Source organism: Hoplias malabaricus, chromosome 7, assembly GCF_029633855.1.
Source record: "Hoplias malabaricus isolate fHopMal1 chromosome 7, fHopMal1.hap1, whole genome shotgun sequence".
Lineage (NCBI taxonomy): Eukaryota > Metazoa > Chordata > Actinopteri > Characiformes > Erythrinidae > Hoplias > Hoplias malabaricus.
The window spans coordinates 28,263,586-28,289,098 of NC_089806.1; the positions used below are offsets into that span (position 1 = coordinate 28,263,586).

General features: G+C 37.9%; 1 protein-coding gene across 7 annotated transcripts in view; it reads right to left on the minus strand.

Annotated features, from left to right (window-relative positions):
• Window positions 1–17,337, minus strand: part of pum2 (pumilio RNA-binding family member 2) — a 66,200-nt gene extending 48,863 nt beyond the window's left edge. For 5 of the 7 annotated variants that reach the window (XM_066676381.1, XM_066676384.1, XM_066676382.1 and 2 more), the window contains exons 1-2: window positions 17,150–17,337; window positions 15,277–15,643 (exon numbers count right to left, since the gene is read on the minus strand). In XM_066676381.1, coding sequence (XP_066532478.1) covers window positions 15,277–15,630 — 354 coding nt within the window. In that variant the 5' untranslated portion in view covers window positions 15,631–15,643; window positions 17,150–17,337. Of the gene's footprint in view, window positions 1–15,276; window positions 15,644–16,467; window positions 16,589–16,844; window positions 17,047–17,149 lie in introns of those variants that run through there. The other 2 variants (XM_066676379.1, XM_066676380.1) reach the window with 2 other exon arrangements.
• Between the last annotated feature and the right edge of the window lie 8,176 nt (window positions 17,338–25,513).

The following is a 25,513-nucleotide window of genomic DNA, read 5'->3' on the forward strand; positions in this document are numbered from 1 at the left end:
AAGAACAAAAAACAGCTACATAAGACTTTACACTGTTAAAGAATCATAGCTGACAAGCTAACAGGCATTTGTGGTTTAGCACACCACAGTAGATTTTCCAGCGAACTGAGGCTCAAAACACAAATATTTAGCACGAAATCCTCACACCTGTGAGCATTCCTTCTTCTCTCTAATACAAACTCACAAGTGAGGTAGACTACTAAGCATGTGCCCCCTCCTCCCCACACCCATTTTCAGAGTGTGATATCACCAGTCAGTGAGCACCCCCTCCTAGTGTCTCTTTAAAATGTAAATATTAGTAGGGCTGGCCCCGAATATTCGGATATTCCTTCACTGGGCAGGAATTTGGTTTATAATTTTGAGATTTGCATACTCTTTTTTGGGATAAATGTGGCTATAGATAAAGGCAATCCTCCACTCCACATGCATTCAGCCTTGTCAACATAAGTCTTAAATGAAGCCTAAAACAGCCCAACACCAGGGCTCTCAAGTCTCATGCATTGAGCAGGACACACACACACATTTCAACAAGTTCACATGCCACACATGTTATTTCCCAAGATGAGAAATGATTAACTTCACCACACAAGTTCTGCAGCCAACCAGAACTAGTGTTTGACCGATATATCGGCCGATTTTTGTCATTTTTATATAATCGGCATCGGCCGATATATGAGTGCAAGAGGCCGATATTAACACAATGCACACAGGTATAGTTGTGGGAGATTCCGACATTCTGGCTGTTAGATTGCCCCTTGCGTTCATCTTAGAACTTTCCAACCTGTAGCTACATGCCGTCTCATCAGCGAAAACGGTATGAATTCTTTTCTCTTCTTCAGCTCTCAACATTTGTTACTGACTGTTCTTTGTAACATACACTCAATAATCTGCTGTCATAAACGACTGAGTTGATAGTTGTAACCTAGAAACCCAGCGTTATTTAGCCTCTTATTTCACTCATTGGTTGCCGACGCCTAAAAAAATTAAAAATAAAAATGTACCAAATTAAAGCTTAAAGTCACTGCTTTTCGTTGATTTAAGTAATTGATTTTAAAAAATATTAGTGACAATACAGATTTTTCACGGCGCCATATTTGAGTCAATGTGTACATATCATACATCAATCGAACGGGCAGACTCTCAGGATCATGAGAATATACGCTAAAATGTAGGACTAAGGAATTAAAGCTGAAAGAATAAGATATTCCAAACTTCAGGTTTCTTCCTCAACAATGACAAAAACACTACTTCTCGAAGCCTGAAGAGCCCACAAGCGGCTCAAAAACAAAAGTTAGCATCGCTTACCTTATATAGTCCCCTTCAATACGAGAAAAAAGAGTCTCTCCGTCTAACCGTTCGTGAGTAATCCTGTGTCAAGAATACTGGCCGAAAAAAAAATCCAGAAAAAAATAGTACACACTTTCAAAAAAAAAAAAATTAAAATATGATCCCCGTGGAGCTACGCCATTTTACACCTACTCAGGCTCTCAGCTTGTCAATCAATTGACCTGTCAATCAATTCTGTAGACCAATCAGGGGCAGAGTTGTGGCGATGTGCACCCAAGGAGGAGGGAAAAACATGTAGCAGATCGCATAAGTTTTCAGCCCATAACAGACCGAGACAACACGAGACAGACTCTCAGTTCTATTTGGCAGCCACAAGCTCCACAAACAATATTCAAGTCAATAAACATGTTTTGAAAGCTTAGATTTCTTTTACTAGTTACGTTTCCCCCACTGAGGACATTTAAATGCAGCAGGGGGTGTGGGGAAGGTTGCCTCGAGTGCAGCTCTCGCCTTTTAACATGTCAGTCATTTAAAGAAACACTGTACTCGGTGAGAAACGTGTGTAAACATCAGAAATAAACTCAGAATATTAGAATAAAACACACCATACCCAAGGGCTTTTAGTGTTTGGTGAGGGGTAAATGGCCACTTGGTGAGGGACAGGAGACGAGTTTCTTAAAGTAAAGAAAAACACTAAGATGTTGACATTTGGTCCAGACAAGATATTTGCACTATTTTTGCAATGAAAGTCATCATTTTCCTTATGAAGAGCTTGGGGTCTAAAGAGACACTTGGAAAAGCCATCTGTCCACTCTCTGCTCCAGCATGAATAACTTCAAATCACTTGACCCCTGAAGGCAAGTTTATAAAGAAAAAAAGCAATGGGACTCATGAACTCTTCAGTTTATAGTCACCGACAAGCGCCTACATTTTTTTTGTGGTTTTCATAAGCTTTTGACCACTTCATATATATTTCAGGACCTCTAAATGGTTTCTTTTACAAATTCGAAGGGTTTTCTGTAAAAATAAATCATGATAATGCCTCTAGTTTATTCACTGCTTGAGGAATGGGAATATCGGCTTTACATATCGGCCAACAGCCACTACTGCTGTCTAAATATCGGCAATCAAAAAACCCATATCAAAAACAATAATCTCCCTACTCCACCCATAATAAGACTCATCTACATAAAAGTCTTTGTGCAAATGAAGCCTAATACCCAGTTATAGAAAACAGCCTAACATGCTAAAAATACACAACGCAGCGAGGCGATACCACAGTTCATTTTGTCAGCTTTGTGCCTGAAATCAGAACACCTCTGCTCAGACTGGTTAAACTGTGTATACTCTGTGCCTTCAGTTAGCAGGTTAGCAAGCATAGGTAGCAAGGGATATTAAAGCAGGGGTTGTTAGTGACAACAATAAACATCACCCCACTCCCCGAATATTTGAATATTCTCCAAATATCCTGGCCGAAGTTCCAAAGCCCTAAAAGTGGTTTTCAGGACAGGCCTAAAATATTAGCATCCTCAATGTGTTTCAGTGAGAAAGAATAGAAGGAATGAGTGCATGAGTCACTAGAGCTGGGCGATATGGACCAAAAATAATATCTCAATATTTTTATATATATATATATATATATATATATATCAATATATTTCTTCTCATGAGATAATAACAAAAAGGCACTTCTGAGTCAAAGCTACATATCCCAAATGTCACACAGAAACTTTTATTAACATTCAGCTGTAGACGTCAATGAGACATTGCTCAAAAAGAAAGTATTTGCATGTATTAAATAAAAAGTTATTTCCCTGCATAACTAAAGACTCATAGCTGTGCTATCATACAAGACAAAAATAGCAAAAAGATGATTTGTTCTTTAAAAAGTTTCCAGTAAAGCAGACTTCACCAAGTGCTTGGACAAAAAAAAAAAATTCTATCTCAATATATTTTAGCTGAATGGTGATATACGATTATATGTTGTGAAAAAATATTTTATGAACATTTTATAAACAGAACATTCAGTTTTATGTGTTAGCTCAACCTCATCTCTCAATATTCAAATGAAATGTCCATGTATTTTTGTATTGGGTGTCTTAACTTTTCCCCATAATTGTGCATTGAAAAAAATTCAGTTGCAAAGCAATAAAAAAAAAAATTCAGAAAAACCATTTTCATTTATCAAAAAGACTGAAGTCCCCTCCCTGGATCACCACCTTAACGTGATGGAGGGGTTTGCGTGCGGTAAGGTCCATGCAGGGGTAATGGAGAAGAGAGTCAGACTGATAGCTGAACCTCTAGTGATCGAAAGAACGAGATTGTGTTAGGAGTTCGGACATCCGGGAGAGACTCGGAGTGGAGCGGCTGCTCATCCACGTCGAGAGGAGCTAGTTGAGGTGTTTTGGGCATCTGGTCTGGATGCCTAATGCACACCTTCCTGGTGAGGTATTCCAAGTATGTCCAACGGGGAGGAGGCACCGGGGGAGACCAAGAACACGCTGGAGAGACTACATGTCTTGCCTGGCCTGGGAACACCTCGGTATTCCCCCGGGAGGAGCTGGAGGCGGTGGCTGGGGACAGGGGGGTCTGGGTTTCTTTGCTCTGACTGCTTCCCCCGCAACCCGGACCCAGATAAGCGGTGGATAATGGATGGATGGAAAAAAGACTGAAGTACATGTCAACTTAATTTATTAATTTACAGACCTACAGTGTATGTAATAAAGTGCTTTTAAGAACAGTGTAAAGGCTTTGGCTCTGTGCTCCCAGTGTGGACTTCTGGGTAATAGCTCGCCGGTTGGAAAGGGTCTGTCAGACTTAAATCCACTTTAGGCAGTGCTTCTCATGCAAAGAAATTGCGACTGGACAATTGGTATTGTGGCTCAGGAATCATTGGGCACAAGGCAGGAATACAACTTGTAGGGCGCACCAGTCTTCACAGGGCGTTCTATAATGCCTGCACGTAGAAGGTATTTATGTGGATCCTCCACATTCATCTTCTACACAAAGACAGGTCTCCACTACCTTGATATCCTTACTTTATAATCTTCTGCCCATTCATTTGTCCTCTCTGGTTCTTTCAACATGCATTTCTCAATTCCCATTCTCTCACCTTTCATAGTCAGAAAACTCCATTTTCATCTCAGGAGGCACAGCACCAGTAATTTTATTTATACACCACGGCCATCTCAATCCCAGACCAGGGTGGTAGGTGGACTCCGAAACTGCCAATCAGCAGTCCAACAAGCAGACTTCATCTCAGCCCTGGCATTGCACCATTCTATGCAGACTGAGGTCTGGATCACTCCTGAGACCACAGCTACTCCAGCAGCCCTATACTCTGCCTTTAACTTCTACAAATCTCAGACACAGACTGACAGGGGTGGTGGCACAGGTTTGCTTGTGTTGAGAAAGTGGACCTTCTCATCTATGTATATGTATAGTCTATGTACATTTTAAATTAATACTGTTGCGAGCTGACTGGCCCACATGGGGATTTGCTGGCAAAACTGTAAATCTTAATGGCCGTTGCTCAGCTCCACATGCTACTAACTGACCGCTTTGAGTTGAGGATTAGTGAGACCATCCACCAGTGTAGAGAAGGCAATCTAATGTCTAATGTCACTTTACCACTGCACGATACATAAACTACTTTCATTCAGCCTGGTTCATTTTTCAATACTACCAATCCACCCCAAGTGTAGACAGCTATGTTGCAAAATACAACTACTGCAACTACTACAACTACTACTGGGTTGGAGACTATAACGGCTGAGGTAATGTTAAGTGTTGTTTATTTATTGTGTATTTGCATAGTAGTTGTTTGGGATTTTAGTCGCACAAGTTTTCAGACAGATCAGTATAGTTCTTTCAGACCTTGTTGCACCTTCCAGCTCTCGCAGTGTTCTTTTATTAGCCACAACCCATGGGACATTCATATACCTTCCAAGGACCACAATGTAATTTTAGGAGTAACCACTAAAAAATTAAAAAAAAAAAAAATAATAATAATAATAATAATAAAAGTGACTGCTGATCTATTTACTCTAGATTTTACAAATGACTAGTTGTGCCAAAAGCCTTTATGGACTATATTGCATAAAGAAAAAACTAAATATTGATCTAACATTTTCTAACAAAGTGTTCTGCTAACTAACAGGCAAGCAGAATTAAATCAGATACAGTGCCACAGTCATAGCAGACAGCCAAACAACAGGTTGTAGGCTAGTGTGGGCAGGTATCATTGCTTGCTAGGAGAGGTGGTCAGATGATTGGCTCTTTGCAGAAGCTGGCAGGAAGGAAATGTGCTGCACGTGTGCTGCAGAGAAAACCATGTAAAACTAATAACGAATGCACATAACGAATCACTCTATGCATTCTTCACTAGAAATTACTTACATATGGCCAGATTTTGGAGCAAAGATATAACTGATGAACCTGTCTGCTAGAGCTGTGTGAGAGATATGCACATTACTCAACTCAATTCTGACACAACTCAGCCCAGCTCTTTTGCTTTCCATTGGTCAAATCTGGCACCTGGTCCCTGGAACCGGGTAAGTTCTTAGTCATAGCTCACTACAGGTTCCAACCGTGCCAAGTAGGTACTAAATGGTGACATTTAAATTCTGCAGAGTGCTGTTTGGCCAGAGAAACATGTCTATCACCGTGAAATGCACATCCCTATTAAAATCTAGCCACTTGTAAAATCTCTTAAGTTAAAGCAGCTTTCACATTTATTTTTTAACTCACAACGGCAGCTCGTAACTTTACCTCAAGGTGCTTTGAAGAGGTTTATATGCTCCTTGGGCCGATGGCAATGAAAATTTCCAGCGAAAGCCGGACTTGCAACAAGTAAACTGATCTGTGAGAACTGGGGCAACAGACCAATGCTCAGTCCAATGAACAAAAATAACACGTGAATACACATTGAGTAAACAGCACCTAACTTTACTGCCGCCATTGTTGTGGTTTTCAAAGCCAGCAATTCATAGAGATGGGGTTTGCGACATCACTGGATCCATTTTGTGGGGTAGCCCTGGCAGTGGAAAAGCAACAACCTTTAAGCACGCCGAGCCATGACCCATGCGCCCTTGGGTGTGTTTATTTAAGAGAAGCAGTCTGACCTACGGCGTTGGACTAAAAATCTGCAACAGCGAAAATAATTTCATATGAGGCAATGGTGCCATCGCCAAAAAAAAAAAAAAAACATTTTACCAGGAGGAAAAAGAACCAGCAATGTTCTTCCTGCATGCAAGGGAAAGTGTCTGCACTTGTGTTCTGATAGGGGGCCACTATACAAGACAAAATACACCCCAAAACATAGAGTGAACAGGAGACTTTAACATTATGGCCTCCATGCATCCATCCATCCATCTATCTATATATATATATAATTAATACATGCACACAAGCGCTTGAATTAAACAAATTATAGTCTTGTTTACGTTGTCACATTCATGTGTTCACCTGTTTATTTACCGTTAACAGCTTGAGTATACACGCCTGATAGCGTGAAGCTGGCTGTGCTAACTGGGAATAGAAATACAGGTTTATTGCCCAAAGCTTATCATCCTTACTTGGGATGCACAAATACCATTATTTACCTTCGTGAAGCTGGCCCCTCATATGATCAGAAATGGAATAAAAACGGTTCCTTTCGTTAGTGCTGCGTTTGTGCTGCAAAAATCATCGTTTGTGCTGGTACAGTTTTTGAAGAATTAGACATTATATCTTATTACCTGTTACGTAATGCAGCCCCTCATTAGTGGCAAAATCGCGCCAAAGTGGTCTCATTCGTTAGTGCCTCGTTTGTGCCGTTAAAATAAACGTTGGTGCCATTTTAATTCTTGAGTTATTCAGCCATAAAATTTCAACGAGTGACGTCACTCATCAACGTCCAAATCGCTCCAAAGTGGTCTAATTCGTTAGTGCTGCGTTTGTGCCGTTAAAAAATGCTATTTTAATTGTTGGGTTATACGTAAAAGTATTTTATATAAATATATATTTGTATTTAAATATATATAATATAATATACTTATATATATAACATATTATATATATAAAAGGATATTTTTGCAGCTTTGAATAAATAAATGAGAAGGTAGAGGTGGGGGCCTGATTACATTAAAAATCTGGCATAGTTCTGTGAAGTTCAGAACTGAATCACTGCTAATCCAACACACCTTAGTGTGGTACACATTAATATGGATCAGCTGGGTTCAAGATGGGCATGGACTCTGGGGGATTGGTACATAAGCTTTTAGTGGGATCCAGGTGGGTGGCTTGCATGGGATATATGTCGGCAACCCAGTAATTCTCTATATACAGGGCCCACATGGGCCCCTAGTGGAATGTTGGAACCACAGGTGATTCCAGACTTGCATTCTTCACTTCATAACTTTCTTATTGTATAAGACATATACAAAATGCTGCCATGGAAGCTGGAACTATTTTGTTTCCATTGGAGCAGTATAATTTATGAAAGTATAAAAAAAAACCTAATGAGGAATCCACTTCAAACAAACCCCAAAGAAAATGGAAAATAAGAAAGGGAAGACGAATATTAATTTGTACAAATATAAATTTCACCCTACATGTATAAATTGTGCAGCAAATGAAAGAGTTGATTCTCAGGATTATGAAGTATTATTCAATCAAGTGATATGATTTTCTTTATTATTATTATTATAGGAAGTGTTTGTAATTAATGGCTAGAGATTTCATTTGTTTTCATTTTATCACTTGTACTTATTTAACTTGTATATATCTGTGGTTATTCAACTTCAAATTCAAAAAAACAAGAAAAAAAAATGCCATCACTGAATTTCTGAGATTATCCTGACATTAACAAGACCTCCCCGGATAACATGGAGACGAAGGACCACTGTTGTCCACTGAGGGCAGCGTTTTCTGGGCGGATCAATTGTGATTAAACAGAATTTTTGACAAAATGCCACATTTCAGCACTTTTCCATTCACAGACCATTTTACATTTACATCTTTTGTTATCCTTTATAAATAAGATTAGTAAATCATTTTAATCCAGCACCATGTCAAGCATTTAATCATTTTATATCAGGCTTATATTCATTATTATATCTCTCATAGTTGTTGATAATATTTGTATTAGTTTGTTTTCCAGAATAAAAGTCTCTGTGAAAGTAAAATCTGTTTGAGGAGATACAGGACAGTAATCTGAGTGGTCCGATTGTGGACCAGCAGTGGTCTACAGTCAGTGGTGTGCCAGTTTTTTTTTTTTTTTGGTTTTTCTTTTGCCAGTGGACTGATCGCTGTCTGGGAGGTGACGTCATAAGCTTTCATTTGTTGAAGGTACTGGAGTACAATTTAACACTTTTGCTGGAGGTCTGAGACCAATTATGCAAAATGGATATATAATTAGTCACCTAGTAAGTCCACTGCTTGTCAGAGCCTTGCCCAATATGACTGGCCAAAAAAAACAGCCTGTGATCCTATATTCAAACTTAAATAAATGCAAAATAATTACAACTGAACCCTCTAATAATTACCTGGTAAAGAATTACATATCCACATTTGATTTACATAAACATCTGGATCTCAGGTGATGTCTTCAGAGTGAAATAACAATAACAGTAAACATCTACATTTTTTGGGATTCAGCAGTAAACTGGAATCATATGAAAACATATAAAACACAGTATTCTAATATCAAAAGTTGTCTTACAAAAGCCACCAAAATTTTGTTTATTCCATAAATAAAAATATAATCATCATTAAGATGAAATCACTAATGAAAGAGACCACTTTGGAGCGATTTTGACGTTGATGAGGGGCTGAGTGAATTCACTTGTTAAACTTTATGGCTGAATAACTCAAGAATTAAAATGGCACCAACGTTTATTTTAACGGCACTAACGAATGAGACCACTTTGGTGCGAACTGGACGTTGATGAGGGGCTGAGTGATGTCACCAGTTCAAATAAATATTTCTTAGCCTATAACTCAAGAAGTAAATGAGCACAAATTTTTTTAACGGCACAACCACAGCACTAATGAATGAGACCACTTTGGAGCGATTTGGACGTTGATGAGTGGCTGAGTGACGTTACTCGTTGAAACTTTATGGCTGAATAACTCAAGAAGGAAAACGGTACTAGAGTTTATTTTAACGGCACAAACAAGGCACGAACGAATGAGACCACTTTGGCGCGATTTTGCCACTAATGAGGGGTTGCCTTACGTAACAGGTAATAAGATATAATGCCTAATTCTTCAAAAATGGTACCAGCACAAACGATGATTTTTGCGGCACAAATGAGCAGAAACGAAAGGACACGTTTTTTATTCCGTTTCTCATCATACGAGGGGCCAGCTTCACGGAGGCTCACCATTTTTGTACTTGCCATTACCGATACTCACTCTGAATTAAGAATCAGGAGCCGTGTGTACTAGTGTAGTTATTACTTAAAGCATTTGTTTAATTAAAAACTTTATTGTTAATTTCTGGAACTGCCCAATTTTATTTTGCATTTTCCCCCCAACAATTTGAAATTCCCTCTGGGCTATATATAAATCAGTAACACAAGCATCAAGCTCTGGACACGCATTTGCAGTGTTGTGCATCTTTGGTAAGGCAGTTTTTGTTATACAAGAACAGCTGGGGATTTCATACAAAAATTATGGGAATTTTTTGGCCTCTAACACATCAAGGCAGCAAAGAAATCCCTGGTTGTCAATGACCGAAAACGGTTCATCATCAAGAATATACTGGGCTATATGGGCAAAAATGTTATCACGATATGTTTTTCTATATTCATCACAATATTGACATTGCGGACATCTAAAGATGTAGACTGAATACACCAAATGTTCATTACTATACAAAACAAACAATTTTATTTTCCAGACATAACCTGTATGTGCGCACATAGCATGCACTCAATTTCACAAGGAAACAATTCACTGGAACACTAACAATTTTCTTGCCAAAAAAAAAAAAACAATGATATCTTTGTCTTGTGCCATGAAAACATTTTCGGGGCATTATCACCACAAGCATTTAAAGAAGCAGAAAGAGTACAAAGATAGATTAAGAAGATTTTTAAATAATAAATAAACACTCCATTTGCTGAACTGTAAACATACTGCACTTAACCCATTAGAGCAGTGGAAGGCTTGTAACAGTGGGAACATTAGAATGTTTTCAGTTCGGCATGTTCATGCACTCATTGTCGCGCTGGGTGCGGAGGCGGGAAAAGTTTTACACTTGGGAGTGTTTGTTTATTAAGAGCAGCAACCTATTTGACGGCATCAGATCCAATTCAAAATTTGCGAGTGGAGAAAATTTTTTTTTACTTGAGAATAAACCACGTCAGGCAACAAACCGTGCTTTTGCAAACGGGAAAACCTTTCCCGAGAGGAAAATACACTATGTGTGAAGAAAAGCCGACCTTGTTCGAAAACATGACATGACAGTACCCCAAAATCTCTCTCCCTGCACGAGCGAATGTTTCTGCACTTGTGTTCTGACAGGGGGTCACATACCAGACAAAATACACCCCAAAAAACAGTGGACAGGAGACAATAACATTTTTAACGTATACCCACGTAACGTATACTTTTGAATTAAAAGTATTATAGTCTCTCTTACATTCTCACGTCCACACCATAATAACAAGAGTATGTAAGCGCCTGATAGCATGGCTGTGTTAACTGGGAATAGAAATGAAAGTTTACTGAACTTGTGAAATACAACCTCTGCCAAAAATTATGGAATCACTAGTCTCTGAGCATGTTCCTTCAGTTGTTTAATTTCATAGAAAAAAAAAAAAAAAAAAAAAGCAGATCACAGATATTACAAAACACAAAAGGCATTTCAAATGGCAACTTTCTGGCTTTAAGAAACACTAAAAGAAATCAAGAAAAATAATTGTGCTAGCCAGTAACAGTTTTTAGAACAAGCACAGGGAATAAATTATGGAATCACTCAATTCTAAGGAAAAAATTGGGCTAAGGAAAGGCAATTGTGGACTGTGGATGACTGGATGCAAGTCATATTCAGTGATGAATCTCGAATTTGCATTGGGCAAGGTGATGATTCTGTAACTTTTGTTTGGTGCCGTTCCAGTGAGATATATGCAGACAACTGTCTGAAGAAAACACGCAAATTTCCACAGTCATTGATGATATAGGGCTGCATGTCAGGTAAAGGCACTGGGGAGATGGCTGTCATTACATCTTCAATAAATGCACAGGTTTACATTGACATTTTGGACACTTTTCTTATCCCATCTATTGAAAGGATGTTCGGGGATGATGAAATCATTTTTCAAGATGATAATGAATCTTGCCATAGAGCAAAATCTGTGAAAACATTTCTTACATAAGGTCAATGCCATGGCCTGCAAACAGTCTAGATCTCAATCCAATTGAAAATCTGTGGTGGAAGTTAAAGAAAATGGTCCATGACACGGCTCCAACCTGCAAAGTTGATCTGGCAACAGCAATCAGAGAAAGCTGGAGCCAGATTGATGAAGAGTACTGTTTGTCACTCATCAAGTCAATGCCTCAGAGACTGCAAGCAGTTATAAAAGCCAGAGGTGGTGCAAAAAAGTACTAGTGATGTGTTGGAATGTTATTTTGTTTGTCATGATTCCATAATTTTTTCCCTGTGCTTGTTCTAAAAATCTAACTGTTACTGGCTACCACAATTATTTTTCTTGATTTCGTTTAGTGTTTCTTAAAGGCAGAAAGTTGCCATTTGAAATGCCTTTAGTTTTTTGTAATGTCTGTGATATGCTTTTGTAAATAAACATGTAATAAACCATGTAAATAAACATGGTATCAGGCAAATACCCAATACCAATATCAGTCTTCATGCATCTTTGATTGTTATGGTGCAAAATTTAATTACAAAACATATCAATTTCGTTTTATTACCAAGCACAACCGTCTACTGTTAGCAAAATGATATTTTTTCATAGCACTTTAAAATGATTTTAAGTATTTAAAAGACCAATGCTTGTTCTTAATAAGGGAATGCACTTAATATAATTTACAGGGTGAAAACACAAAAAAAAAAAATATATATATATATATATATATATATATATATATATATATAAATAAATAATGGAAAAAAAAGTGTGTGTATATATATATATATATATAACGGATATACGCCATATTACGTGTAACTGCATGACATCATATCACCATAATCATGATATATATGGTATATGAATAGAATTCTGCTGTGTTGTTCTTACATCGATTCTTTTATTTTCAATTTAAAAGTCCATTTAAAAGCTTTAGTCCTAAGAAAACATGCATCATGCATCTTACTGAGCCATCTCTGGCAGAGTTTCCTTATGATAGAGCCATGGGCTCTCTCTCTTTTTTTTTTTTTTTTTTTAAAGATATCACAGAAAATTTAAGTGCTGTAAGCCAGGCTACAGTCTATGCAATTGAATTTATAAAAACAGTGTGTACATTTTATTGTGTATTGTATATATTTTTCTTCACTTTCTAATTCATTTGGCGCTGCACTGGACTGGGCGGAGGGTACACTGAATACTCTATATATATATACACAAATCTGTATATGAAATTTTATATATTACATGGCTTTCATTAAACAAGTGTTCAATCCAATAAGGGTGCTTCAGATCAGTATTAAAGCAGGCATATAACGTAGGCATTACTGACACAAAATTTTGCAGGCAGGCACTGGCTTAACATGATATTAGACCGAGTTGGTACGGAAGGTAAATAATTACGTAAATAAATAAGGAAGTACACAGCCCTAGAATTAACATCTGCTAGGGGTGGTTATTCCCTAAATTTTGCTCATGACTACTTTTACTGTGCTGTTATTAAAGTTGGATATTGTTGTGGGTTTGAGCCGGGTGACTGTGAGGAATTTGGTGCTTTCTCCCCATGTCTCCATGGGTGTCCTCCACGTGCTCCAGGTTCCTCCTACTGTCTAAAAACACTCCTTGACAAAGGAACTGGACACTAAAAACTGTCCATAGGTGTTAAAGGCTAAGCACCAGTTAAATGAAAGTGTCAAACAAATAAATACAGTGGGATTTGAGTTCATAACTTGTGTTTATTGATAGTCAGAAAACATGTTATTTCTTACTAATTTAAGGAATAAGGTTTAAAAGACCACCCCCAGAAACTCTAATCGGCGTCTTGCACGTGACGTAGATGGTGGACAACAACTCTAGAAGTTGCACTTAATTTAATGCAAAATGACGAAAAGGTGTGTTGTTTTTGGCTGCAATAATTCAATGTACAGTGGGACATCTTTGCAAAAATGGCCCAAAGATCCCAAAATATCCAGAAAATTGACTAAATTTGTCAACTTTAAACGGGCACTTTGGAAAAGATTATCCACTCACTCCGTTATCTGTAGTGCTCATTTCACTGGTGCTTTTCCAACAATATGGGCATGTAAGGAAACCAACGAAGGGTGTTCAAGAGCCTCTGTATACATGGAGGTAAACAGGGTAAGTACACTTACTTCGCCTGTTTTAGTGGTGTTAGTTAACATTAGCTTGACTTGCTAAACTTGGTGGCTCATTATACTAGGCGACGTATCACTAGTTGCATTACGGAGGTTTATAGTGTCGGATGAATTCGAGTTTGACTTCAATCACATTTACAAGAATAACGGTACCTCTAAATTTGAGTTTAGCTTATTGTTAGGCTATTGTCATGAATAATGTTTGTTATTTAGCTAGCTAGATACTGTCATAACAGTCAGTCATAACGGTGTTGTACCGCGGCATTGTTCAGCTGTTGTCCACCAGTAACGTCACGGTTGTAATTGTCAGTAATTGTCAGTTTTAAAGCAAATTAAGCATGCTATTTTCATTTTAATTCATACTTATATATGTCAGTAACTAAAATAATGTGAAATTTTTACGGAGGTCCATTAAGTGGTGCTTAGCCTTTAACGTGCAAGGTTGTGTCGCCTGGTGCCGCCTCCAGGGTGTGTCCCACCGTGACACTGAACTGGATAAGCAGTTACAGACCATGAATTAATTAATGAAATGGTATAAACACTGGATTTGCTTAAAAAAGTGCTCTCAGTACTGTGAGAATGGTGTATATACCCTGACTAAAACTCAAATCTCCAAGACTTTAATCCCTGATTTACAGATTTGATGTGAATTTTCTGTTTACTACTAGTTACTAATTTTATCAATGATTTATGATGATTTTGTTCTGTCAGGACTTTTCACAAATCATTTTATGATTAGTGTTCTTGATTTTAGGACAAAAGTATTGCATTTGGGCTTTTTATTAAGAAGTTACAGCACACAAGCAACGGAACTGTTCAAAAAAATGTAGAGTTTGTAAATTATTGTCAATAAAAGGTACAAACAATGTAAATGTACCTAAAAGGTACAATAGTGGTAAAATAAAATAAAAAAACATAATCAAAGTCCTGTAGATGAAATGGGGCCTAGGAAATCAACACAAATTCAAAATCATAAATTATTATAGAATATGGTACAATTATGTTCCCTAACTAAAAGGTACTGAATATGTACCCTTTAGGGTAGCACCAGAGTGACAGCAAAAGGTACCACTGCAGTGACAGTTTTTCTGAGTGTGGGCTTTTTTTTAGGATGGAAGTACACCAAGACTATGTCAGCCTATTTCACAATATGCCATTCCACATAAAATGGTGCAGTAGTTCTCTGTAAATGGACTCCCCTACTTTCACTTGCAAATACAACTCTTAAACAAGTTATCTTGACAATCCTGAAGTAATACTGCCATAGTAAAATGTATCTATTACTGCTGTATATATTGAATATGAAATACCATTTACTAGAAAAATTCAGCTATTTTGAAATACAAATAATACCAAAATATTAGCACTGAATTGCTAAATGCATTGGTTTATCAATGAAAAATTAGGGTCTAACAGAAGTAAAGCCAAAACAAAAACAACTGCAATTACAATTATTTAAACTGATGGCAATTAAATAATACCTGGTCAACATGACTCCCATCACCAGTGGGCCAGCGGTGTTTGCTTGGAGGGCAGCCGCCTAACTGTTCCCCAGGCTGCCTCTGAAAGAAATATCCCACAGTAGCATCATCTTGTGAACGACCGCTGAGAAGAGGCTGTGGGGTGCCTGGGTTTGGGTTGGCTACACGATCCATCCCTGACAGAGGGTGTACTCCTCTAGGGCCTTGTCCTGCTCCTCCAATTGTGGCAAGGGAATTCCCTGCATGAACTCTGACAACTCCAGTCTCTGGTGCACCGTTTGTGTGCAGCATCACCCCTCGTGTCTCCTGCCAGGCCACGTCATTCATGCCTAGGATGCTGCATGGAATGCTCATTCCACGAGAAAACCTGTGAATAACAATAAAATAATCAGATCAATATCAATATTAATACAAAGAGAACTGAGTAAGAGCAATTTTAAGCTGTAGACTGAAAACAGCTTGTGAATGGGACATTAATTATATTTCTGTCCAGGGAAATAAGAATATTTATAATAATATGCATAACAGTTACACGTTATATGAAGAACTAAGTCTTACAATAATGCATAATGCAAGACAGCCCAAAATTAATGGCAACATTTGGTATCACCAGAATTCACATTACCTTCACCATCTTCCCTGCTTTTGATCTCAAAGCAATGTATGTAGAGGCCCAAATGTTAAGTAAAATCACGAGGCCTGGCTCCCCTTCAATAAGCATACAATGTAATACAGCAGCATAACTGGAACCCAATCTCTCACAGCTGTAAATTAAGCGCTGTGATGTAACGTTAAAGAGGTGCTCTCTGATCTGTATTTCTATATCTTAATAGAAGTAAGTTATCTCCCTTTACCAAGATTTAGCTAGCTAGTTAGCGGGATGTGAACCAACTTTGTTATTGTTGTTGTTAGAGTGAGTAAAGCATTCCAACAGAAAGAGATACATGAGTATTAACGTTAAATTTATTAAGTGACTGTCCAAAGGGGGGAAAAATACAACCTGTTCCATCTATTTGAAAACGAACTTACCGAAACCAAAGCAACCTATATCTAAAGGTTAGATATTAGCAAAATGGACGGCTCAATTGATGATAGCTAGCTAGATGGTTTACATGAGTATAACTGAAAATACACATTATAAAACCAACAAAACATGAAAGAATGAGGTTATTTGGTTATATACATGCTTACGTTCGCTTGATTGATATTTGAACCAATTATAATGCAGATTGTCCGTGTAAAATCTGCATCTTCGTCAGCTAATGCTACCTAACACGTTAGCTTCCTACTGACCATGACATGGCTAACGCTAGCGAAACAACTGTGTAGCACTGCGAGAGAAACTACCTATAATAACAGACGTTCTTAGCCAGCCTCGCTACATTGTAAAATGGGATTACATTGAGGGGGAAAAAGACTTCTGCCACAAATTATAAAGCTAGCATACATGAACGAAATTACTCTTCTGTAATAAAAGTTGCTCACTCCTCCAACTAGTTAAGACTGCTAGACAGATATATAGTTTTTGTTGCTTTGTGTTGGTACCTGGAACACCACAGGCCTCTTACCTTAAAAGCTGACTAGTAAACGAACGCTGATATTGGATTTTACAATAGTCGGTGCGGTCTGAAACAGGAATTCTCAGCTCGCCGAGAAACAAAGTGCATCATTCAGGCCCGTCTGTTCACTGCTATCAAAACACCGTCGCTACTGGGTCACTAGGCACTTGCTAACAACATGGCCCCCCTCCAAGTTCTAAACAGAGGGGCCTTACCCACCAAACAAAAGAGAGAAATATTCAACGACCACAGCAACAATCCCCGCTTAAATTACACCCCAACTCCCTTATTAAGTAAAGGCTTGATATACTTACCCGCTGTTTATAGTGCTAACGCCGATTGTAAATGTTATATTAGATGCCGCAATGTGTATTTTTTGTTTCCGTGAACGTCGTTGATTTTAATGCTTTAGGGTTGAATGTGAAATAGGAGTTTGGACTACTGGCGCTCTCTCTGTAGGCAGGGAGCATTGTGTAGACCTGCGCAATGAAATGTGAAGTAGTCCGTCCCGCAACGCTATTAAAACATTCGGTTTCTGAACCATCCTTTTTAATATATACCAGTGTTAATATAAAATTTTGCAGTGTCTTCATATTTTGACACGTACATTTTAATACAAACAGTTAATTTACGATAAGCCAATTTTCAGTGATAAGAAATACTTAAAACAGCAATTAAATAGGATTCACATTTGTAGCATAATCATAATCACGGTTCTTATCCACCTCGCTCTCTGTAGTTGTTTTTTTTAGGTAGAGATATGTTTATGAAATATGTTAATTATTTATAAACACTAACCGTGCATAATTTGTTTTTTAAAAATCAAAAGAATCCATGCGTTAATTTATTGTCTGAAACCGCTTTATACTGTTCACAGTGGCTCAATGAATAAAAACCCAGTATTTAGACAACCCATATAATAATACCAAAGTAAAAAAATAGACGGGTTCAACATCGCACAAGTTAAAGACACTGAGCTCTTTGAAAAGAGCAAAAAGAAATACACTCGAGGTTCGTGCTAGAACGTGATATTGGTATTTACACACTAGTGCCAATATCTCACGGTATAGCACTCCCGCTCGTTTATTATTGCTTATGTGAACTCACCAGGGCCTGGAGACTTCCCTTTTTTCATTGTTTTTACTCTATCTCTAATTCCTTGTAAGTTTAATTTTGATTAAAAAAGTCTTTGAAAATCTTAATTGATTTGGGAAATTATATATATTTTTTAAAACGCAGAAAATAACGTTCAAATTCAGATTGAAAATTGGATTGGAACTTAACATAAAAGTCGGTTATAAAATGTGCAATTTATTTTCGATTCCTGCATATGGAACTGTCAATTCATTTAAGATGAATGACTCTAAATCAACACCTTTGAATTTGAGCGATTAGACCCATGACTAAAGTGACCATTGCCTCCACATTGTGATTTCCAAAACTTCATATTAGAATCACATAAGTGTGTTTCTTACAGCAGCACCAAATCTGCATTATTGCATTTACAGTATTGACCGTCCACCTGGAGACTGCATCGGGCACTAGGATTTCACCCAGGACAGAGCGCCAATCCATATCTGGGCATACACACATTCACTCACACAAACAAACATTCATTCACATACACACTCATTCAGTCACACACCAGGGCATTTTATTAGAGAATTAGCCAATTCACCTAACCTCCATATTTTTGGACTGTGGGAGGAAACCAGAGACCCCGGAGGAAACCCACGCAGACACAGGGAGACCGTGGAAACTCCACCCAGACGGGACTTGAACCCAATATCCTAGCGCTGAGAGGCGAACGTGCTAACAAATTCCTCAAAGTTATTTTAGTTTATACAAAACACAGTCACTCACTCTGACACCATCTTGGCTAGGAATATGGCAACACAAATGATAATATACAGTACCTGTCAAAAGTTTGAGTACATCTTTTAATTAGTCATTGGTGGAATAGGGTTATTCATTGTATAGAATGGTGTACCTGCTCTACCAAATGTGCACAACCCAAGTTGTCAGTGAGCAGTTCTACAAATTATCTCTTGACGAGGCCACAGCTGTTCACTGAAAATCTTTTCAGTCATGAAAAAAAAAAAAAACTCATGAAGCAGTCCATCTCTGATGAACTCAGGCCCAGAGAAGCCAGTGGCGTTTCTGGATGTTGCTTTTCCTTTGCATGGTAGAGTTTTGACAATGGTTTTCTGAAGTGTTCCTGAGCCCATGTGGTAATATCCATTACAGAATGATGTCGGTTTTTAATGCAGTGCCATCTGAGGGTTCGGAGGTCACAGGCATTCAATGTTGGTTTTCGGCCTTGCTGAAATTGGACAATTTGTGCATGCAGTTGTTCATAAAGTGGTGAACCTTGCCCCATCCTTGCTTGTGAACAACTGAGCCCTTCGGGGATGCTCCCTTTATACTCAATCTTGACACTCACCTGTTTCCAATTCACCTGTGGAATATTCCAAACAGGTGTTTTTTGAACATTCCTCAGCTTTCCCAGTCTTTTGTTGCCCTTGTCCAAACCCTTTGGGAACGTGTTGCAGGCCTCAAATTCAAAATGAGTGAATATTTGCAAAAATAAATAAATAAAAATCAATAAAGTTTATCTGTTTGAACATTAAATATCTTGTCTTTGTTTTGTATTCAATTGAACGTAGGTTAGGGTGGCACAGTGGCGCAGCAGGTAGTGTCACACAGCTCCAGGGACCTGGAGGTTGTGGGTTCAAGTCCCACTCTGGGTGACCCTGTATGAGGTGTTGGTGTGTTCTTCCTGTGTCTGCGTGGGTTTGCTCCGGGAGCTCTGGTTTCCTTCCACAGTCCAAAAACACGTTGGTAGGTGGACTGGCGACACAAAAGTGTCCGTAGGTGTGAGTGAATGTGTGTGTTACCCTGTGATAGACGGGCACCCCCTCCGGGGTGTATTCCTGCCTTGCACCCAATGATTCCAGGTAGGCTCTGGACCCACTGTGACCCTTAACTGGATAAGCATTCATTCATTCATTATCTGTAACCGCTTATCCAGTTCAGGGTCGCGGTGGGTCCAGATCCTACCTGGAAACATTGGGTGCAATGTGGGAATACACCCTGGAGGGGGCGCCAGACAACAAAGACACACATTCACTCACACCTACGGACACTTTTGAGTCGCCAATCTACCTACCAACATGTGTTTTTGGACTGTGGGAGGAAACCCACGTACACACCAACTCCTCACAGACTGGATAAGCAGTTACAGGTAATGAATGAATGAATGTACGTTGAAAAGGATTTACAAATCATTGTATTCTGTTTTTATTTATGTCCCAACTTCATTAGAATTGGGGTTGTACATGTAAGCTCCTGTGAAGGTTGTGATGGCAATTGTGTTTCTGTCTGTATGGAATTACCACCCCAGTTCTAACTGAGATAACTTCATGTCTTGACTAGTTATCTTCATCTGTGATGGTTGCTAATCACTCACTATCAAAATCCCTTTAAGTAGATTACATCTTGTCCTGCTGTGAAAACCTGTGCAGCGCTTCCTGTTTTGCTTGTTCAAACACTAAATAAGTCAAATGGTCTCTATTCCAGAAGAGAAAGACCTTTTTGCACTTTTTATTTTGATAATCAATTTGATTTCAAGGTATGACAGTCACCTTTAGGCCCATATTTCAAAAATAATAAAAAGGTCCAAACCAGGGTTTCTCTCTTAAATTTAGCAAAGCAAAAACAAGCTAAGGATGAATAACAATAAAATAGTCATAGTAATAATGCAGCTCAAAGTGCTTTATGGAAATTAATTTTTTTAAAAAAAAGTAAAATATAGAAAGGTAAACACTATTATGGTACAGTTCTGGTAGTTAGGTTCAAGGTAAGAATAAATATATAAAAATATAATACAAAACTTCTCAGTTGGGCCAATCAGAAAGATACTAGGCTCAGCTACAGAACCAAGGCAAGCAAATGAGCATGCTGAACCAAGAGGTATGGTTGGAAGAGAAAATAACACTTCCATTTAATAGAGGATGGATTTAACGCAAAACTGGTTTAGTTAAACATACAAAAATAGCTATTACACAGGTAATTTAAAATAAAACCAAAATCACAAATAGTCACAGGTAGGAAAATCAAATGTACACCCACAAAAGTCTGTCAAAGTGATCACAGTTCTCAATTCAAACTCGTTTACTTTAAGAAATCACAGTCCGTGTCTGAGGGATTCGCATAGATTGAGCAAGTGTAGAGCCTTACAAATGTGAAAATGCAAGTTTTAGCCTACCACGCTGTGAAGCAAGGTGGCTCAGTGCTAATGATGTATGAGTCCAGGATCAATGTGTTATTATCTGCATGCAGATATGCTTCCAGTTTCATGGTTTGTGACCTCCCAGAAAGTTGTCAGACAACATTGTTACAACCTTCCCTGTCCCTTGATGACAATTGTTGTGTTCACAAGTGTCTGTGGTGTTGCCTGAGCAAAGTCATACTCCATCATTTCAACAATTATTTTATTCTACAGTAATGTATCTCTTGAAAAAGAATAGGTTCCATACTGTTTCTACACTTTGGCAGACTGTTTACAGTATAATATCTGCAGATAGAACAGTTGGCATAGAGAACTACTGTAATCATGGCTGAAACCCCTGAAACTTTTTTTTTTATTAAAAAAAATGACTGAAAAGAATATTTTCTCTCAATTGTCAGCTGTACACAATACAGAGGGAGTAACAGAACCCACTTTCAGTGACAATTTAATGCTGAACAATCTTAATTAATCCAAGATTAAGCCTTTTATCCCAGCATTATTAGATGATTATGAGACAAGTGACAGAATTAATAAACATAATATTTGGCTACACACTAAATACTGATATATTTGAAGTTATATTGAGTTGTTAAGGCTAAAATGCTAAAACGTTTAAAGGCAAAAATATATGTATAACTTGTACTTAATGGTTTTTTTAACAAAAAAAAAAAAAAAATATATATATATATATATATATATTAAATGATTGTCTTTCACTTCTGCACAGTATTGTATATAAATCATTAAATCAGGAATCATTCATTTTTGTGTCATCCAAAATTCACACCTGGGGATTATACTATTTAAAAAGAACTGTCAAATATGTCTGAAAACTCACCAGGCATGTCTTTAATACTGGTTTACACTCACTTATATTCAGTGGCAGTCCCCTTAGAGCTGTAGCTCTTCTGTGTATGTTGTTTACAAGATGGAAGGGAATCACATATTAAATCCCCTGGAAACCCATTTTGAAATGTGTGGGTTATTTATATAATTGTAAACTTGGGCATTTGTGTTTAAATCCCGCCTCAAAAATGACCAGTACTACTTTCCTTACAATGTAGAATGGTGTGACATTAGCACCTTACGTACAGGTGATGTAAGGTGCCGATGTCACTGGCATGTGCTAGCGTCACCTGAACGTAAGATGCCGATGCCTTTCCATGTTATTACTGCCTCTCTTAGACCGGTGTGTACAGCAGTGTAGCAGCATGGATAAAAGCCCCAGACACATAAAAGACAAAAGACATCCATAGGTTTGCACGGCTGTATAATGCCAATTCTACTGGCCTCTGCCATTTTATTGTGTATCTTGTGTAAAATGACAACTGCAGTTTAAAGTAAACCCCAGAAAAAACCCATGTCTGCTCTGTTTCGAGCATGCCCACACCATTCACAGAAAGCTGTAAGGAGCATGTTTTGGTCCTTTTTGAGGAGAGATTTATCATATTTTGGTTTTGTGTTTTTATTTGAACTTTGTTGAACACTTCATATAACACCCAAATTTAATTATACAAAAATTATACCAAAAACCCCCCCACAAAATTTTGAAATGGGTTCCCAGGGGCACAACTGCAGAAAAACAGTACAGCTCTGTTTACTGTAAATCAGGGATGTTCACCTCAGATCCTGAAGAGCCTTTATTCTGAAGACCCACTTATAGCCAGCAATTAATAGTGTAGAAGAACATTAAAATCACCCAACTGTGATGGACACCAGCCCTCTAGGACAGGAAATAAATACCCCTGTTATGGATAATATAAGCAATGTAAGCACAAGAAGGGAAAGACTGAGGAGCTTTCAAGGTATGATGGTTTATTTGAATTTATAAGGGCACATGTCAGTGTGTAACTAGTCTGACTTAAAGGCAGTTCATTATAGCATCTGATAAGCTCAAATTGGATGACATGGTCCATTGTTAAATAGTATTTATATTAATTTCAGTCTGGATTTCAACTTGTTTTTTTCTGTTAACAGTAAAGGAGATAGAATGTTTACCGTCTCCATTGACCAGGTATTTATGTGTCTGTTCTTGAAGATGAACTGGGCATTTCAACTTTCATTTTGCTTAATGTGCCTTCACAAATGAGAAAACTGGGGTTTGTTTTAAAAAAATTAATTGGAATGTAGGTTCTGTGGTAAATTTATATTTAGCTTTTTTGTTTCACTAAATTTAAATAAACTGTAAAGCAATATCTGCATTCTTCTATAATGTTTTTAACAGATGCCCCTTACGGTCCTGGAACAGATTCTATTAGAGGTTGTCCTGGAAGTGGGTGACCAAGCTTTTTTAAAGCTCTCACTGGTGTGTCGCCTCTTCCAGGACACTGTTGGAAGACAGTCATTCCGGGCCCAAGCACATTTTCAGTGGCTTGACAGTAAGTATAAAGTGCATTATTGTATTTCAGTAAACTTTATTTTAAGATGTTTGTATTCCTTATAAGAAGAGGTGGTAATCTGATTATTAATTCTCAAATTTGACACATACAGCTGTTGTGACTTGGAAACTTTTTCAGCACAGAATACAAACAACAGTTTTGCACAATGTATCGACTGGAGTGCTGCCTGTACTGTAGGGAGACATATAAAGACTGCTTACCGGGTTTGTGTACTGCGTATGAATTTTTGAGAATTGTTCCTTTTGCCAGTGGTTGCAAAAAGTTGACAAATAAATGTTTTATGATCAGAAGATTTTGTTGGAATTTTGCAGTCAAAAGCAGTGTTGCTGGCTTTGATAATAATAATAATAATAATAATAATAATAATAACAATAATAATAAATACATTTTAATTATACAGCATTTTTCAAGGACTCAAAGCATTATGCATGCATTACGATACAGAGTACAAAGAACATCAAAAGACAGACAAGATAAGGAAGTAAAATAAGAGAACATATTAAAAGTATGCTTGTTTATTATTTGTTGTCCACAGGCTGCTTTGGGCATGGGAGACATGGGGAACTTGTGGGGTATTACAGCGAGGACATGCATGGGTTCTGCAGCCCATTCTGCCAACAAGTTTATGAAGATTTGGGTGTGTGAGTGAGCCAATGTTTGTGTGGGGTGTGAGTGTGTGTGTGTGTGTGTATATATAATATAAGGATATTCTATTTGACTATATTTCAAGCAACCGCGACTGTAGGGAGTTGTGAATGGAGTGCTAAGTTGTGTAATGTGTTTCTTTTTCTTCTTATTGAAACCAATCCTGCACAACTGGACATCTGAACATGTATTATATATTTTATTGCAGCGTTTTCTTCACTTGGACATTTGGAATATTGTCATTAGCATCATTATCTCTTTAGTCTTTACTTTTATTTCACAACCTGGCTAATTACCCTTAGATATCTCTAACCACTAACAGGTAGTAATTATTAGTCATTATGAAATAAGTGGTACCTCTAATATTTGTGAATACGTATTTGTCTGAACCTCAAAACTCAGACGTTTAAATACATATGAAAATTGTATAAGCTTCTAATAAATTTTATGCAGACAAATAGCATTACCTATGGAAATCTGTGTGTTCTTAAAATGAGAAGATGTTCATGACCAGGCAGGGATGCTTATTTTTTCAAGGCAATGTACACTTAATAGCACTGGATTTTGTTATTTTTTTGCAGTCAGCTGTGCACTACATACACTACATAACAATCCATCATGTCATAGTTGGCATAACATTACCACTCGTTATGGCTGAGAATAACCATTATGAATAACAAAATTAACGATTTTTGGGACAAGATATTAACTGAATGGAGAACAATATTTTAATGAATCCTGAACGATATCCTCCGTTCACCCTACCATTCATAATAATAGTCTGCCAAACATTGACAACAATGACAAAAGTTAAATCAAATCAGGTAATCTTTTTAACAGATGCCCTCAGCGGAAAAACAAAAAAGCACCTGAACAGTATAATAATGAGTAAAAGACGTTATATGCGTATTTAATGTGCTACTCAGTGTCGCTAAACATGTCTGCGTTCAAGTGCCACACAGTGCTTCTTGAACACGTCATGTATTAGAAGGCGTGGCTGGATATGGGCGGAGTTGGATGTGGGAGGAGTTGGATGTCCAACTCCGCCTTCCTACAGGCTGCAGCGAGACATACTTGGGGTATTCCGGCTGCACGTAGGCACTCTCGGCTGGCTGCCGTCACGGCATGAATGCGGCACCCAGTATATGGCCCAAGTCCGGCTGCACGATGGCACTGTCGACTGGCGAGGCGATTGCCATTGCAGTTAGCACACTACACCGATCAGAGCATTTTATTATATACTGCGTATTAATCATATGTGGCCCACATCTAAAAATAAAAGAAAATACTGGTAACTGTCTGGAAAACGGTGTAATAAATATTAAATTAATAGAATCATTGTT